Here is a 17,436-nt window from a genome sequence, read left to right as displayed (position 1 = left end):
ACCTGGAGACAAATGACAATGAAAACATGATGATCTTGGGGCTTCCCTGGTGGTGCAGTGGTTGAGAATCTGCCTGCCAATGCAGGGGACATGGGTTCGAGCCCTGGTCTGGGAAGATCCCACATGCCGCGGAGCAGCTAGCCCCGTGAGCCACAATTACTGAGCCTGCGCGTCTGGAGCCTGTGCTCCGCAACGAGAGAGGCCGCAATAATGAGAGGCCCACGCACCGCGATGAGGAGTGGCCCCCACTTGCCGCAACTAGAAAAAGCCCTCGCACAGAAACGAAGACCCAACACAGCCATAAATAAATAAATAAAATTTAAAAAAAAAAGCAAAAGAAATCTGAATGAAGTATGGTCTTAAAAAAAAAAAAATGATGATCCAAAAACTATGGGATTCAGCAAAAGCAGTTCTAAGAGGGAAGTTTATAGCTATACAAGCCTACCTCAAGAAACAAGAAAAATCTCAAATAAACCATAAACCTAAAGGAACTAGAGAAAGAAGAACAAACAAAATCCACAGTTAGCAGAAGGAAAGATATCATAAAGATCAGATCAGAAATAAATGAAATAGAAACAAAGAAAACAAGAGCAGATATCAATAAAACTAAAACCTGGTTCTTTGAGAAGATAAACAAAATGGATAAACCATTAGCCAGACTCATCAAGAAAAAGAGGGAGAGGACTCACATCAATAAAATTAGAAATGAAAAAGGAAAAATTACAAAAAACGCCACAGAAATACAAAGCATCCTAAGAGACTACTACAAGCAACTCTATGCCAAAAAAATGGACAACCTGGAAGAAATGGACAAATTCTTACAAAGGTATAAGCTTCAAAGACTGAAACAGGAAGAAATAGAAAATATGAACACATCAATCACAAGTAATGAAATTGAAACGATTAAAAATCTTCCAACAAACAAAAGTCCAGGACCAGATGGCTTCACAGGTGAAGTCTATCAAACATTTAGAGAAGAGCTAACACACATCCTTCTCAAACTCTTCCAAAAAATTGCAGAGGAAGGAACACTCCCAAACCCATTCTATGAGGCCACCGTCACCCTGATACCAAAACCAGACAAAGATACTACAAAAAAAGAAAATTACAGACCAATATCACTCATGAATATAGATGAAACAATCCACAACAAAACCAGCAAACAGAATCCAACAACACATTAAAACAATCATACACCATGATCAACTGGGATTTATCCCAGGGATGCAAGGATCCTTCAATATATGCAAATCAATCAATGTGATACACCATATTAACAAATTGAAGAATAAAAACCATATGATCACCTCAATAGATGCAGAAAAAGCTTTTGACAAAATTCAACACCCATTTATGACAAAATCTCTCCTGAAAGTGGGCATAGAGAGAACCTACCTCAACATAATAAAGGCCATATATGACAAACCCACAGCAAACATCATTATCCATGGTGAAAAACTGAAAGCATTTTTTCTAAGATCGGGAACAAGACAAGGATATCCACCCTCACCACTATTATTCAACATAGTTTTGGAAGTCATAGCCACAGCAATCAGAGAAGAAAAAGAAATAAAAGGAACACAAACTGGAAAAGAAGTAAAACTGTCACTGTTTGCAGATGACATGATACTATACATAGAGAATCATAAAAATGCCACCAGAAAACTACTAGAGCTAATCAATGAATTTGGTAAAGCTGCAGGATACAAAATTAATGCACAGAAATCTCTTGCATTCCTATACACTAATGATGAAAAATCTGAAAGAGAAATTAAGGAAACACTCCCATTTACCACTGCAACAAAAAAATAAATAAAATACCTGGCAATAAACCTACCTAGGGAGACTAAAGACCTGTATGCCAAAAACTATAATACACTGATGAAAGAAATTAAAGGTGATACCAATAGATGGAGAGGCATACCATGTTTTTGGACTGGAAGAATCAACATTGTGAAAATGACTCTACTACCCAAAGCAATCTACAGATTCAATGCAATCCCTATAAAACTACCACTGGCATTTTTCACAGAAATAGAACAAAAAATTTCACAATTTGTATGGAAACACAAAAGACCCCAAATAGCCAAAGCAATCTTGAGAAAGAAAAACGTAGCTGGAGGAATCAGGCTTGAGGACCTCAGACTATAGTACAAAGCTACAGTAATCAGGACAGTATGGTACTGCCACAAAAACAGAAGTATAGATCAACGGAACAGGATAGAAAACCCAGAGATAAATCCACACACATATGGTCACTTTATTTTTAATAAGGGAGGCAAGAATATACAATGGAGTAAAGACAGCCTCTTCAATAGTGGTGCTAGGAAAACTGGACAGCTACATGTAAAAGAATGAAATTAGAACACTCCCTAACACCATACACAAAAATAAACTCAAAATGGATTAAAGACCTAAATGTAAGCCCAGACACTGTAAAACTCTTAGAGGAAAACATAGGCAGAACACTCTATGACATAAATCACAGCAAGATCCTTTTTGACCCACCTACTAGAAAAATGGAAATAAAAACAAAAATAAACAAATGGGACCTAATGAAATGTGAAAGCTTTTGCACAGCAAAAGAAACCATAAACAAGACCAAAAGACAACCCTCAGAATGGGAGAAAATATTTGTAAATTAAGCAACTGACAAAAGATTAATCTCCAAAATTTACAAACAGCTTATGAAGCTCAATATCAAAAAAACAAACAACCCAATCCAAAAATGGGCAGAAGACCTAAATAGACATTTCTCCAAAGAAGATATACAGATTGCCAACAAGCACATGAAAGAATGGTCAACATCATTAATCATTAGAGAAATGCAAATCAAAACTACAATGAGATATCATCTCACACCAGTCAGAATGGCCATCATCAAACCATCTACAAACGATAAATGCTGGAGAGGGTGTGGAGAAAAGGGAACGCTCTTGCACTATCGGTGGGAATGTAAATTGATACAGCCACTATGGAGAATAGTATGGAGGTTTCTTAAAAAACTAAAAATAGAACTACCATACATCCCTGCAATCCCAATACCAGGCATATACCCTGAGAAAACCATAATTCAAAAATAGTCATATACCACAATGTTCACTGCAGCACTATTTACAATAGCCAGGACGTGGAAGCAACCTAAGTGTCCATCAACAGATGAATGGATAAAGAAGATGTGGCATATATATACAATGTAATATTGCTCAGCCATAGAAAGAAACCAAATTGAGTTATTTATAGTGAGGTGGTTGGACCTAGAGTCTGTCACACAGAGTGAAGTAAGTCAGAAAGAGAAAAACAAATACTGTATGCTAACACCTATACATGGAACCGAAAAAAAAAAAAAAAGGGTTCTGAAGAACCTAGGGGTCAGACAGGAATAAAGACGCAGATGCAGAGAATGAACTTGAGGACACGGGGGGTGGGAAGGGTAAGCTGCGACAAAGTAAGAGTGGCATGGACATATATACACTACCAAATGTAAAATACATAGCTAGTGGGAAGCAGCCGCATAGCACAGGGAGATCAGCGTGGTGCTTTGTGTCCACCTAGATGGGTGGGATAGGGAGGGAGATGCAAGAGGGAGGGGATATGGGGATTATGTATATATATAGCTGATTCACTTTGGTATACAGCAGCAACTAAGACAACAATGTAAAACAATTATACTCCAAAAAAGATGTTAAATAAAATAAAATAAAACAGCAACTAAATAAAACACTAGAGAGGTATTTAAGAAACTCAATACATTATCAATTATAGTGTTGGCACCAGTCTACTAAAACACTGCTTAAAAATTTGTATGATTTAGTATTTAGCGAAATCTGAAAACAGCAACTAATTAACCTACTGAAAATTAAAACCAATATAACAGAGGATTTATGATCAGTGTCTTACCATTCTGTAGATGAAACAGATTTGGGGGATTTTCATGTTGGTAATAAAGCATATTGTCCTTCCATTGGGTATTTTTACATATTTATAAGGTTATTCAATAATAAAAGGAATGATTTATAGGTTGCCAATAAAAAGCCACCATGAATAGTAGAAAAAAAAATTCCCCTCTCTGTACAGGTCTCAGCTTAAGACCTATTCCTCTTTTTCTCCACCTCACTCCCTCCTACTGTCCTGATTCCTGGCTTATAGGATTTACAGTGGAAGGAGAAAGAGTGAAAAAGTAGTCAGATGAGGTCTCAAGTGAGAGTAATTGACAAGAATTAACCAAAGTGCAAGTTTATGCAGATATTTGACTTGGCAAATGGAAATTTTATGCTGATTTAAAAGATATTGTTTGGATTATTTCAAAATAGATCTTGAAAACAGACCTCAATTGGCTCTTCACCACCTTTTACTTGATTTTCTCCCATTTCTCCATTCTCATAGCTGCTGCTCTTCTCAACCCATAACTCGGATTTTTCTACAGTTAGTCGAAGCTGGTCTAGGTCTGCCTTGATTTGCTTGTAGTTATCTACGTCCTGATTGGACACCAGTAACTGCACCTGGAAACAGAATTGCAATCCTTAGTTTACTTATTTTACTTATGGAATTTCCTTTATTCCTATTTCATTTATGTCAAAAATCCCAAGTCTTTTTAACATATTTGCCCCTCAGTTGAAGTTTAGTATTTCTAGAATATTTATGAATATTTTTTATATATTTACATATATTTTACATATTTTAGATGTATATTGATCATGAAAATTCCCCTGAAAGTATCTGTGAACTCTACTCAATATATTCACATGTTATGAAGAATTATACATATAAAAAAGTGAGCCCTAGCAAAGCTTTTTAAAGTGTTAAAGAGTAATTTAAAATAAGAGATACCCTAACTCTAATTTTACTGCTAAAGTTAATTTTTCTGAGACTCTCTCTATTTGAAAAGAGGTAGAAGCATAAAAATAACTGGAAGAAAACAGTGATACAGTCTAAACCTAAATTTATATGTATTGTGTGATATTTACAAATATATGAATAATTATCTGTACTTATATAATTACTCTTTTAATTATTTCATATTCTAATGTATCCTTGTAAAACTTCCTAAGGAAGATCAATGCTCTATTAAATAAATATTAGTGAAATACATGTAAGCCCTGAGATATTTCTCATTAATGGTCTCAAGATTGATATCATTCAAAGACAACAAAGAAAAAGATTAGATCCATCACAATTCCTTTCTCTTGGATTTCTACATTTTTTTCAATCACGACATTTATTTCAGTGCATTACCCAAATTTATCATTAAAATCTTGGGTCAAAATAACAGCACTGGCAACAAAATTCCTAACATGGTTTTATCTCCCAGTGCCCTCCTAAATTTTAGTGCCTGTCGTTTACATTAAAGATATTAACTGAAAAATCACTTGTGGGGATCTCTTTCTAAAATAGATCATGTCTTGGCCTCAGACAAGGCCATATCTATCTTTAAAAATAGAAAGTGTCCCCAGGAAAAGCTGCACAGTCTCATTAACTCTGCAACCATGAAGTCAGGTTGGATGCTATAAACAATATTTTCAGAGTCTCTGCTGTGGAACCACTGAGGGCTACTGAATCTCACCTGTTTAAATGCCTGTAAAACTTCCGCTCTCTGGCTGAAGTGCTTGAACAGCAGCTGCAGGGCTCCTGATAGCAAAGGAGGGTAGTCATGCATGATCAGATGGATGAGGACCCGTAAAAATGTCCTGCCTCTTTCATCATCAAGTTGAACTGGATTTTTTTCCTTTCTATAAAACCAAAAATTATTCTAAAATACCTTATATTTACATAAAATTTAGTCAGAAGTGGTTAAAATTGTGTGCACATCCTCAGTTATCACCCACCCTCCCCCCCCAAAAAAACCTGGAAAGTACAAAGGAAGAAATGTTTACTCTTTTTTGGCCTCGGGTAACTAATGAGGAAACAAAACAGAGAGAAAACTTGTGTTTGTCCATGAAAGTAGGGGTGACCTATGCCCCAGTTTGTCCAAGACTGAGGGGGTTCCCAAGATAGGCGACTGTCAGTGATTGCACTGGGAAAGTAGCAGGCAAACCGGGATGATTTGGTCATGTAGGCAAAGACAAAAGATAGAATCTGAATCAATCCTGAAGCGTTTATTGAGAAGACATACTTGGCTGGATGTACATCAAGGGCTGAACTTCCCCCGAGTCCAAAAACCTCTCCACGACAGGTGGTGAGGCACGGGGAAGGCAGTGCTCACGCACACAGGCACACAGGCGTCACCAGAGCAACTCTGCGAGTTTGGTGTACCTGGACTCTGAGCAAGATTCCCCTGATAAAAGGTCCATGTATTTTAAGGTGAAAATCATACACTGGTTTATTCTCTCTTCTTCGGGAGTAATGAAATACTTGAATAGGAAAACACAGCAACAATAACAACAGCAAAAACTAGCAAAACAATAAAAAAACAAACCTAAACCAAATGTTCACTAGAGATAAAAATCCTTTTTGGTTCCCCTGATTCCTCATTCTTGTCTTTCTTTCTAACCAAAGAAAATGCAATGCCTTAGTACAGAAATTTGTTTAGGTACTCATGGCAAATCTATAATAAAAATGAATGCCAGAAAGTCAAAAATTTGTAGCTCAGACATTTTACGGTTTTCACTTTTCTTTTTGACTACCAGTTTCATTTATGGGAAAAAAAGAAACAACCTAAAAACAGTGAGTAGCAGGGCACCTGATAGCAAAGGAGAGTAGTCATGGCAGAGATGTTTTATTTTCTTTAATCATGGATATTTCCAATTGGCAGAAAATAGCGTTATTTCTCACTAATAAAGTTAATGATAACGTTGAAAGAAGTTACTTTCTTGCCTCAAATTTCTCAGATTTGAGGAAGCAACATTTTGCAAGAGGCAGCAATATTTATACCAGGGGACTTAAAGGGTATTCGTGTGCTGTCATTATTTGAGGAAAGAAAAGCAAAGAATTCAGGGGAAAGTTCAATACACTGAACTCATCTCTCCTGTCTTTTTTTTTTACCTGACCTAAAGAAAAGCTATGCTTTCTCTTCTACAATAAATTAGCAGCTTCATTTATGGCAGAAATTATGTTGGCAATGATAAAAGATCTAAATTAAATAGATATAGCAAAGTGAACAATAAAGTGTCAATAAAATTCTAAGTAAAATCTTATTCACAAGAAAAAGATACATAAATGTTACTGTACCTTCCAGCAAACATAGTTTCTGCCTGAGCTGCAATTTCATCTATGTCAGGAACAATAGCTGCAAAGACAAACGGTAAAATCCATTCTTTATCTTTTTATAATTAGAAGTCCCAATATTTATGATAATATTAGCTTACTAAAAATATTTTTGTCTTAATTTCTTTATGCCACCAAAAGTCAATTAACACTTTAAAAAGTCACAGTACAGTTCCTCTTATCAGTCAACATTTTAAATTGAAGTTTACTTTTTAAAATATATATTGTTATAGTCAAAGATACATTTAAAAGATCAGAAAGAACCATTTACAAACTTTCCTCAACTATATAAGTATGTATGTGTGTGTGTACATATATATATATATATATATATATATATATATATGCATACATACATCAACTACACACCTATATACACACATTTAATTTAAATGGGTAATGACATGGAAGGATAATATTTTTTTAAAAATCACAGTATACCTATAAGGAACCCTGTTACTCCATGGTACTTCCAAACAACATGATCTTTTAATCTAAGCTTACTTCTATAAATCCATCCCTTCTTCTGGGACAGGGTATTTGATTTTTTTTTTTAATGTGAACCAATCATGATTCATCACTCATGCCCAACAATAACATTTTGAAAATATCTATGATAAGTACACAATTTACTTCTCATCTCCAAAAGTATGAAAAGAAAACAGAGCAAGACATAAAAAGGGAAAAGGAATTCTTCCCAGAATGCTACTCTAATGAATACAACCAATTTAAGAGATCAGGTAAATCAGAGAGAACTGGTTTTCTGGGGATGCCCCTAGACTTTCGCTCCCCCACTTTTACTGACGCTTAGAGCTCCTGTTTCCAGAAGTCTGGCTTCTGAGAGCCAATAATTCTTATGCTAGTGTCAAGGCAACTGCCAGCAAGACTTTCTGGTTCTGCCCTAACATTCCTGGAAATAGCCCTTTGGAGCTCTACAATTCTGGGAAGCATAAAAAAACCAACACTGTTGCAAATGTTCCAGGGAGACTTCTAGCTCAGGACAGCTTAACCCCTTCCATAGAGGCATGCTGCCTTTGGATTGTACCGATGAGTTGGACAGCAGGACATTTGGTTGAGCATCTACATTAACTACACACTTATAATCATTGACTCATTCCTATCAAATCGATTGATGCACAAAGAAGAGGAGGTTTCCTGATGTTGTTACAGTGGTTGTGGTTAAAAGAAAGTATCATATCGGTGTACAAATCCTGCCCCAGCAAAAGAATTCTGTTAACTGGCTAATTCTTCAATACAACATAGTTTCCAACTTGCCATGACTGGCCTGATCTATCCAGAAAAATGGTAATTTAATATACCTTAGGTTTCACAAGGTACTTTCTAGAGTCACAAAATTTTTACAATAAATTTTATGCTCTTACGTCATTGTGCTACCCCACTCTCAGATAGAGTGGCTTCATTCTTACACATTTTAAATGTGAAAAACTGAAATATAGTACCAATTTACAACCATGCAAGGAAATAAAGAACGAATGCATGCATACACACACACAATAAAGCCAACACCCACATCCAGACTATTGTGGTGAATACCATGTCTTTATTCTTGAGTGGGGTGATTCCTACAAAATACCTTTCCTCCTGATAGCAGCATTTCACACTGTTCTTTGATCCAAGTCAAAAAAAAAAAAAAAACCCCAAAAAACCTTGGATTTTCACCAAAAGAGCATAATGCACAAAAAATTCAGACTCTGAAACTAAAAGCTGGTTCTTTGAGAAGATAAACAAAATTGATAAACCATTAGCCAGACTCATCAAGAAAAAAAGGGAGAAGACTCAAATCAATAGAATTAGAAATGAAAAAGGAGATGTAACAACGGACACTGCAGAAATACAAAGGATCATGAGAGATTACTACAAGCAACTCTATGCTAATAAAATGGAAAACCTGGAAAAATGGACAAATTCTTAGAAAAGCACAACATTCCAAGACTAAACCAGGAAGAAACACAAAATATAAACAGACCAATCAAAAGCACTGAAATTGAAACTGTGATTAAAAATCTTCCAACAAACAAAAGCCCAGGACCAAATGGCTTCACAGGCAAATTCTATCAAACATTTAGAGAAGACCAAACACCTATCCTTCTCAAACTCTTCCAAAATACAGCAGAGGGAGGAACACTCCCAGACTCATTCTATGAGGCCACCATCACCTTGATACCAAAACCAGACAAAGCTATCACAAAGAAAGAAAACTACAGGCCAATATCACTGATGAACATAGATGCAAAAATCCTCAACAAAATACTAGCAAACAGAATCCAACAGCCCATTAAAAGGATCATACACCATGATCAAGTGGGGTTTATCCCAGGGATGCAAGGATTCTTCAATATATGCAAATCAGTCAATGTGATAAACCATATTAACAAACTGAAGGAGAAAAACCATATGATCATCTCAATAGATGCACAAAAAGCTTTCGACAGAATTCAACACACATTTATGATAAAAACCCTCCAGAAAGTAGGCATAGAGGGAACTTACCTCAACAAAATAAAGGCCATATATATGACAAACCCACAGCCAACGTCATTCTCAATGGTGAAAAACTGAAACCATTTCCACTAAGATCAGGAACAAGACACGGTTGCCCACTCTCACCACTGTTATTCAACATAGTTTTGGAAGTTTTAGCCACAGCAATCCGAGAAGAAAAAGAAATAAAAGGAATCCAAATCGGAAAAGAAGAAGAAAAGCTGTCACTGTTCGCAGATGACATGATACTATATGTAGAGAATCCTAAAGATGCTACCACAAAACTACTAGAGCTAATCAATGAATTTGGTAAAGTTGCAGGATACAAAATTAATGCACAGAAATCTCTTGCATTCCTATATACTAATGATGAAAAGTCTGAAAGAGAAATTTAGGAAATACTCCCAACTACCATTGCAACAAAAAGAATAAAATACCTAGGAATAAACCTACCTAAGGAGACAAAAGACCTGTATGCAGAAAACTTTAAGACACTGATGAAAGAAATTAAAGATGATACCAACAGATGGAGAGATATACCGTGTTCTTGGATTGGAAGAATCAACATTGTGAAAATGACTATAGTACACAAAGCAATCTACAAATTCAATGCAATCCCTATCAAACTACCACTGGCATTTTTCACAAAACTAGAAAAAAAAATTTTCACAATTTGTATGGAAACACAAAAGACTCTGAACAACCAAAGCAATCTTGAGAAAGAAAAACAGAGCTGGAAGAATCAGGCTCCCAGACTTCAGACTATACTACAAAGCTACAGTAATCAAGACAATATGGTACTGGCACAAAGACAGAAATATCAGAAATATAGATCAATGGAACAGGACAGAAAGCCCAGAGATAAACCCACGCACATATGGTCAGCTTATCTTTGATAAAGGAGGCAAGAATATACAATGGAGAAAAGACAGCCTCTTCAATAAGTTGTGCTGGGAAAACTGGACAGCTACATGTAAAAGAATGAAATTAGAACACTCCCTGACACCATACACAAAAATAAATTCAAAATGGATTAAAGACCTAAATATAAGGCCAGGCACTATAAAACCCTTAGAGGAAAACATAGGCAGAACACTCTATGACATAAATCACAGCAAGATCCTTTTTGACCCACCTACTAGAAAAATGGAAATAAAAACAAAAATAAACAAATGGGACCTAATGAAACTTCAAAGCTTTTGCACAGCAAAGGAAACCATAAACAAGACCAAAAGACAACCCTCAGAATGGGAGAAAATATTTGCAAATGAAGCAACTGACAAAGGATTAATCTCCAAAATTTACAAGCAGCTCATGCAGCTCAATATCAAAAAAGCAAACAACCCAATCCAAAAATGGGCAGAAGACCTAAATAGACATTTCTCCAAAGAAGATATACAGATTGCCAACAAGCACATGAAAGAATGTTCAACATCATTAATCATTAGAGAAATGCAAATCAAAACTACAATGAGATATCATCTCACATCAGTCAGAACCATCATCCAAAAACCTACAAACAATAAATGCTGGAGAGGGTGTGGAGAAAAGGGAACCCTCTTGCACTGTTGGTGGGAATGTAAATTGATACAGCCACTACGGAGAACAGTATGGAGGTTCCTTTAAAAACTAAAAACAGAACTACCATACGACCCAGCAATCCCACTACTGGGCATATACCCTGAGAAAACCATAATTCAAAAAGAGTCATGTACCACAGTGTTCATCGCAGCTCTATTTACAGTAGCCAGGACATGGAAGCAACCTAAATATCCATCAACAGCTGAATGGGTAAAGAAGATGTGGCACATATATACAATGGAATATTACTCAGCCACAAAAAGACACGAAATTGAGTTATTTGTAGTGAGGTGGATGGACCTAGAATCTGTTATACAGAGTGAAGTAAGTCAGAAAGAGAAAAACAAATACCGTATGCTGACACATATATATGGAATCTAAAAAAAAAAAAATGGTCATGAAGAACCTAGGGGCAGGATGGGAATAAAGACGCAGATCTACTAGAGAATGGACTTGAGGACGTGGGGAGGGGGAAGGGGAAGCTGGGACAAAGTGAGAGAGTGGCATGGACATATATACACTACCAAACGTAAAACCAGTAGCTAGTGGGAAGCAGCCACATAGCAAAGGGAGAACAGCTTGGTGCTTTGTGACCACCTAGAGGGGTGGGATAGGGAGGGTGGGAGGGAGATGCAGGAGGGAGGGGATATGGGGATATATGTATACGTAGAGCTGATTCACTTTGTTATAAAGCAGAAACTAACACACCATCGTAAAGCAATTATACTCCAACAAAGATGTCAAAAGAACAACAACAAAAAAAAAACACTACCTCGCCTTCACAGAGTTGTGAAGATTTTACCAGAAAAACTGCATTCAAAGGACTGAGCGCCAGTAGCAGCAAACATCCTCGCTGCCATTCTAGGCAAGTTACTTAATTTCTGTCTCAGTTCCTTCATTTTATTGGTGGAGATATTTTGACATTTTTGTCTCATAGGAATACTTCTTGTTTTAAAACATAAAAGGAACTTTCAAGTGCTCAGGAAAACACCATCCAAAGAGGAAATATTGTCACAGAGGAAATACCTGATGGCAGCAATGTATCGGGAGAGCCATTGGTGGACGTTTCAGCATTTCCATTGTTCTCCCCAAATTCCTTCTTATATATTGACAGCATATATGAGATCCTATAATCCAGTCTGACACTCAGGATAAACTACAAGAAACATTAAAAACAACGTAAGTTTCTTTCATCAGCATGGTGTTTAAAAATTCATTACAGGACACCAAGAGCCACATTACTATCAACATGTCACATGAACTAGTTAGAAACTTTACTGGTAAACTCCTACCGCTTCTGTTGCTTACATGATAATCAGTCCTAACACTAAGAAAAGTGATGCATTTCCATTAGCCAATGTCAGTAAAATCCCTGAACAGTTTTTGGAAAGAAGAAAACCTGACTCTCCATGATTCCTCTCAGAATATTCCAAGTAGAGGTATCTCCTGGGTCTGGATGAAGAGGTAACGATGACATAATTTTCCAAGCACTTTGCAGAGTTTTCACCGGCTCGGCAAGGAAAGTACTGGAGCTGTGACCCTCATTCAGGCACAGAAAGGCGAGATTTCAGCTGCAATAGTGTGGATTCTGGCTACACCACAATGAATCCTGGATCTAGGCTACAAAAGGACAGCTTAAGTAATAGCATCTAATATACCAGGGATGTGCCTCCCTAGTGCCTGTTTTTCCTTGGGTCTGTGTTTTTGTCCTTGTTCTCCTTAATGGACGTATTGACAGAAACTAAGTGTCAATAAGGTTCCCGTCTGTGCTCGGCACTGAGAAGAATGCAAATGCCTGAAGCCCAGGGTCCTCAACATGCCAGTGACTGAGTCGGGAAAACAAGATACAGCATTGTTAAAATAATTAGGAAATTAAGGAGGGCTACCTCACGTGGGATAGAATACAGTGGAGATCAGAGAAGGAAAAATATGTGCCACCGACATGACTGGAGACGGGAAACAGCTGTACTTACACAGGGTGACCTTCCATCCCAGTTTGCCTGGGAGAGGCCTGGGTTGGCCTTCGCTCCCAGAATAATTATTACCTGTGTCCCTTACACTCTCTTAAGAGACTGTCATTGTTCCAGCAAACAGTAATGGGCAGGCAAGTTTCGAGAAAACTTGGTATTTGGTGGTACCATCTCCCCCTAGCTCTCACTGTCTACGCCGCCGTCATATCAGACCCCTGCCCCACGCCCCCCTCCTGCTGCCCCCTTCCTCTCACTCTCTCTTCCACTCTTCTCAGTCCTGACAGCACAGGCTGGAATGCCTGCAGTGTCTCCTTTGCCTCCACACATTCATTTCCGTTGTTCACTTTACCTTGAATATTCTTCTCCTCCACCCCATAATAACCAGCTTTTGAGATATCCTCCAAGGTCCTAATTTTTTTTTTTTTTTTTTTTTTTTTTTTGCGTTACGCGGGCCTCCCACTGTTGTGGCCTCTCCCGTTGCGGAGCACAGGCTCCGGACGCGCAGGCTCAGCGGCCATGGCTCACGGGCCCAGCCGCTCCGCGGCATGTGGGATCTTCCCGGACCGGGACACGAACCCGTGTCCCCCGCATCGGCAGGCGGACTCTCAACCACTGCACCACCAGGGAAGCCCCAAGGTCCTATTTAAATCCCTTTTGAAGTGAAGCTTTCCCTAGTTCCCCAGTCCGAATCAATTTTTCTCCTCTTTGCTCACCCAACACATTATCTACACCTACAGGTCCAAAGTTGAATCAACCTCCCTCCCTCCCTCCCTCCCTCTCTCCCTCTCCCTCTCTCCCTCTCTGTCTCTCTCTCTCTCTCACTCTCGCTCTCTCTCTCCCTCTCCCTTTCCCCCCTTCTCCTCCTCTGCTAGACCTTTATGCTCCTCCTGGGCAGCAACCATGCTCTATGTTAGCTATGTTCCATCAAATTCAACAAACTTGTTGAGCCAGCTACTGAGGAAGCTGCCAAGGGTACAGAAAAGGTACCAAGGATATAAAACCTGCCTTTGAAGAGCATATAATCCAGAAGGAAAAGTAAACACCAGAGAGACTCTTTTATTAACATGCAGTGAGCACTGTAACACATATTGGCTGAACTGATTCCAGTTAATATGGGGAATTTCAAAGCAGGAGACAGATTGTGGGAGAAGAGGGCTGAGAAAGAGCCAGTGGATTTGGCAGCCCCGAGCAGAGGGTGGGAGAAGCTAGACTGTGGGTGCATAAAAAGAAGGGTGTTTTTTAAACAAACTTATGTAAAGAACAAATGATTAAAACATGAGTTAATGAAACATTTGTTAGCTTTGAGTTGAAGATTAGTGTTCAAGGAATCGTATTTTATAAATAGAGCCAAAATTCAAACTTTCATCCTCTACTATATTTAATTATGAAAAAGAATGGAAGGTAGAAGGGAAGAGGGGAAAGGGAAGAATAAAAAGAAAGTCAGAGAAAGAGAGTCGAGAAAGAGCTGAAGACAGACAGAGGGGGAGAATAAGAGAGAAATGAAAAGACTAAAAGAAATACAAGAAATGACGGGGAAAAGAAAGGAAGAGCCTGAGAGGAGGAAGAGATGGCAGAAAGCAGGAGACTTGCTTAAGGAACGTGGCTACAAAGAAATTCTTGAAGGGAAGTTCTAAGAAAGAAACATTCAAGTGCCGCAGCACATGGGAACACAGACACAGCGCATCAGACTCAGACACGGAGGCACAAAAATCAGAGCAAGAACAGAGGTTCAACAAGAAATACATAAAGAGCCCAAAAGACGCAGAAAAAGCAAGTCAGCCCTAGCCTGCCCTGCCATAGTATCTCCATCTCATCGTTTTTTGGCTGTTAGGGACTTTTGTAAATGCTACTTTTCTGAACTGTCACTGGGCTAAAATGAGGACATGTATTTCAGAGGCTCTGCTGTGAGGAGGAGGATGCTAAGCTGGAGGCCCATTACCCACAGGTCGGGTGCCCAACACCTTCCACAGGTTAAGAACAGGACAACTGAGTGATTTCTCAGGGTCATGAACACGGGGTTGGGAGGGCTGCCAATATTTCTCGGGATTCAGCCTTTGGAATTCCTGGAGGAACTGTGAAATCTTTTATGATTATAAATCTAATTACTTTCAATAAAAATGTGCAGACCCTTCCAGGACTACTAACCCACTTCTGGTAGCTCAGTCTACATCAAATTATGATGAAAGACTTAGGAAACTGTTTCCAGAATTTTAATAGATCCTCAAAAACTCCAGGCTCCATTCTTCGAATCTGGAATAAATGCTATAATTAAAGGATCATAAAACTACTTTCCAAACTTAAAAAAAATGCTAAGAATTCATAGCTACAGTAACGGGGAATTTATCCACTAAACCACTGGTCATGAAATAGTAATTTATCCCCTTTAAATTCACAGAGATAGGTATTAGACTAGGTTAATTTTAAATATATATATATATATTATTCCTAGCCTCTTGGAAATGAAATCATCAAGAGAGATAGTCACTTACATAAAATATTAAAAACAATTATTAACATTTTTGTCAATAAAAATAAATTTTTTTTGAGTTTCATACTACGATAAATCTGTATACGTAGAATCATATGTCTAATTCAATTAAAAATAGAAAAACAGTTGGAATTCAATCTTAACTTTGCCTACTCTGAAATTCTTCTTAAATAAAGGTAAAATTTAATCAGGGTCAATGCTAAATGAGAAAATACATATGAAAGAAGTTATGTCAACCTCGAAGCACTCCACATTTGTTAGGTATCATCATTAATATATTATATTTAGTGAGAATTCACACATGTAATTAATATGTTAAATAGTGTCAGTGTAAGATTTCTTACCAGGCTTATCATTAACGTAAAAGAAATAAAATTAGATCAATACCATTTCAGAATATTTACACAATGATCTGGAACAAAATGTGTAAGAAGTTAAAGCAATAGGCACAGTTAGGTGTTTCTCACTTCCCTTCCATTAGGTCCTGTACCTGTAAAATCTCAATAATCTTCAGCTTGGTGTCCATGACAGTGACATCCTCGTGCTCGGCGGGGCTCCCCTGCTTGCTGGGATGCAGGCTGGGCTGGATGTCAGGCACACTCATGGGGAAGATGGAACCTCTGCTGAGCACCATCTGGGTCATCAATTCTCCCACCCCATGGATGGTTCTCATGACATTGTTTCCTGGCACAAGAAAAGTCCTTAAGTCAACACACACGCCACCTCGGGAGACAGCTGTTATATCCAGTTGGCCACAACCAGACTGAAAATGTGGCAGGAAGAGTACTAAGGATGGGAATGAATAGCATCAGCCTCGCTCCAGCTATTTCCTTGCAGATAAAGTTAAAATAGTGCAGACACATTTCAAAATGACAGATTTTAGAACTGAAAGTTTACTTTTCTCAGAAAGTGCTTTCAAATGACACTGCAGGTGAGCCGCTGGCAGCTCTAACAATATCCAAATCAGGTCCTTCTGGAGCACAGTAAGTCCTACCAACTACCACACCAATAGGCACTAACTCTTACAATAATGAGGAAGAAAGGTTATCAATCTCTACGATAAAGGGCGTTGCAAGTGAGGATACAAAGACTACATGAAAACATTTAAATTAGTGTCCTAACCCTACCCTCAAACCAAGGACTTTTTAGCTTTGCTTTCGTAATGCTTGTGAAAAGAGCTTGGGAGGAGGATTTTTACAGCTTCATTTTAAGAAAAACTCTTACCTAGAGAGGAAGCACCATTTTATCCATTCCTTCATCAATTTGAATAGAAAATTGTAATTCAAAATCCACAAAAAGCAGCTATGTTTGAGATAATTAGGGAAACAAACTATTGACAAATGATCATTTTCAACGAGGTGTTACTCCTTTTCTGTGTCTTCTCTTGAGTTTGGCTTCTCATTTAATTCGTCCTCCAATAAAACTGCCCACGCACTCATTCCTCACACTGACCACAAGCAGTTGTACCAAAGGATCCTCCTGCCACTGTTACGATTTACCCTCTCCAGCTTAACTGCTGTTTCTCACTTCTAAATCCCTACAACGAGCAACAAGGATTTGAAAGAACAACTGTCTGCTTTCCTTTCAGAACAGTGGTCTTTGCTTCGTGGGTGTTCGTGGAGCTTTGCCTCAAGCAAAGGCCTAAGAATCTGGCAAAGAATTTTCCTTTCTCCCAGTGTCTCAGGGTGGAAA

The 17,436-nt window shown here is 38.0% G+C and overlaps 1 protein-coding gene across 1 annotated transcript in view; it reads right to left on the bottom strand.

Annotated features, from left to right (window-relative positions):
• Positions 1 to 17,436, bottom strand: part of ITPR2 (inositol 1,4,5-trisphosphate receptor type 2) — a 540,309-nt gene that overhangs the window by 305,829 nt on the left and 217,044 nt on the right. Inside the window, exons 22-26 of the mRNA XM_082634919.1 lie at positions 16,235 to 16,428; positions 12,313 to 12,442; positions 7,168 to 7,225; positions 5,564 to 5,729; positions 4,329 to 4,502 (exon numbers count right to left, since the gene is read on the bottom strand). Coding sequence (XP_082491045.1) covers positions 4,329 to 4,502; positions 5,564 to 5,729; positions 7,168 to 7,225; positions 12,313 to 12,442; positions 16,235 to 16,428 — 722 coding nt within the window. The remainder of the gene's footprint in view (positions 1 to 4,328; positions 4,503 to 5,563; positions 5,730 to 7,167; positions 7,226 to 12,312; positions 12,443 to 16,234; positions 16,429 to 17,436) is intronic.

This window comes from Mesoplodon mirus (assembly GCF_964341445.2).
Source record: "Mesoplodon mirus genome assembly, chromosome: 11".
Taxonomy (NCBI): domain Eukaryota; kingdom Metazoa; phylum Chordata; class Mammalia; order Artiodactyla; family Ziphiidae; genus Mesoplodon; species Mesoplodon mirus.
Note: the sequence above shows the minus strand (reverse complement) of the source record. Positions and strands in the feature narration are given on the sequence as shown.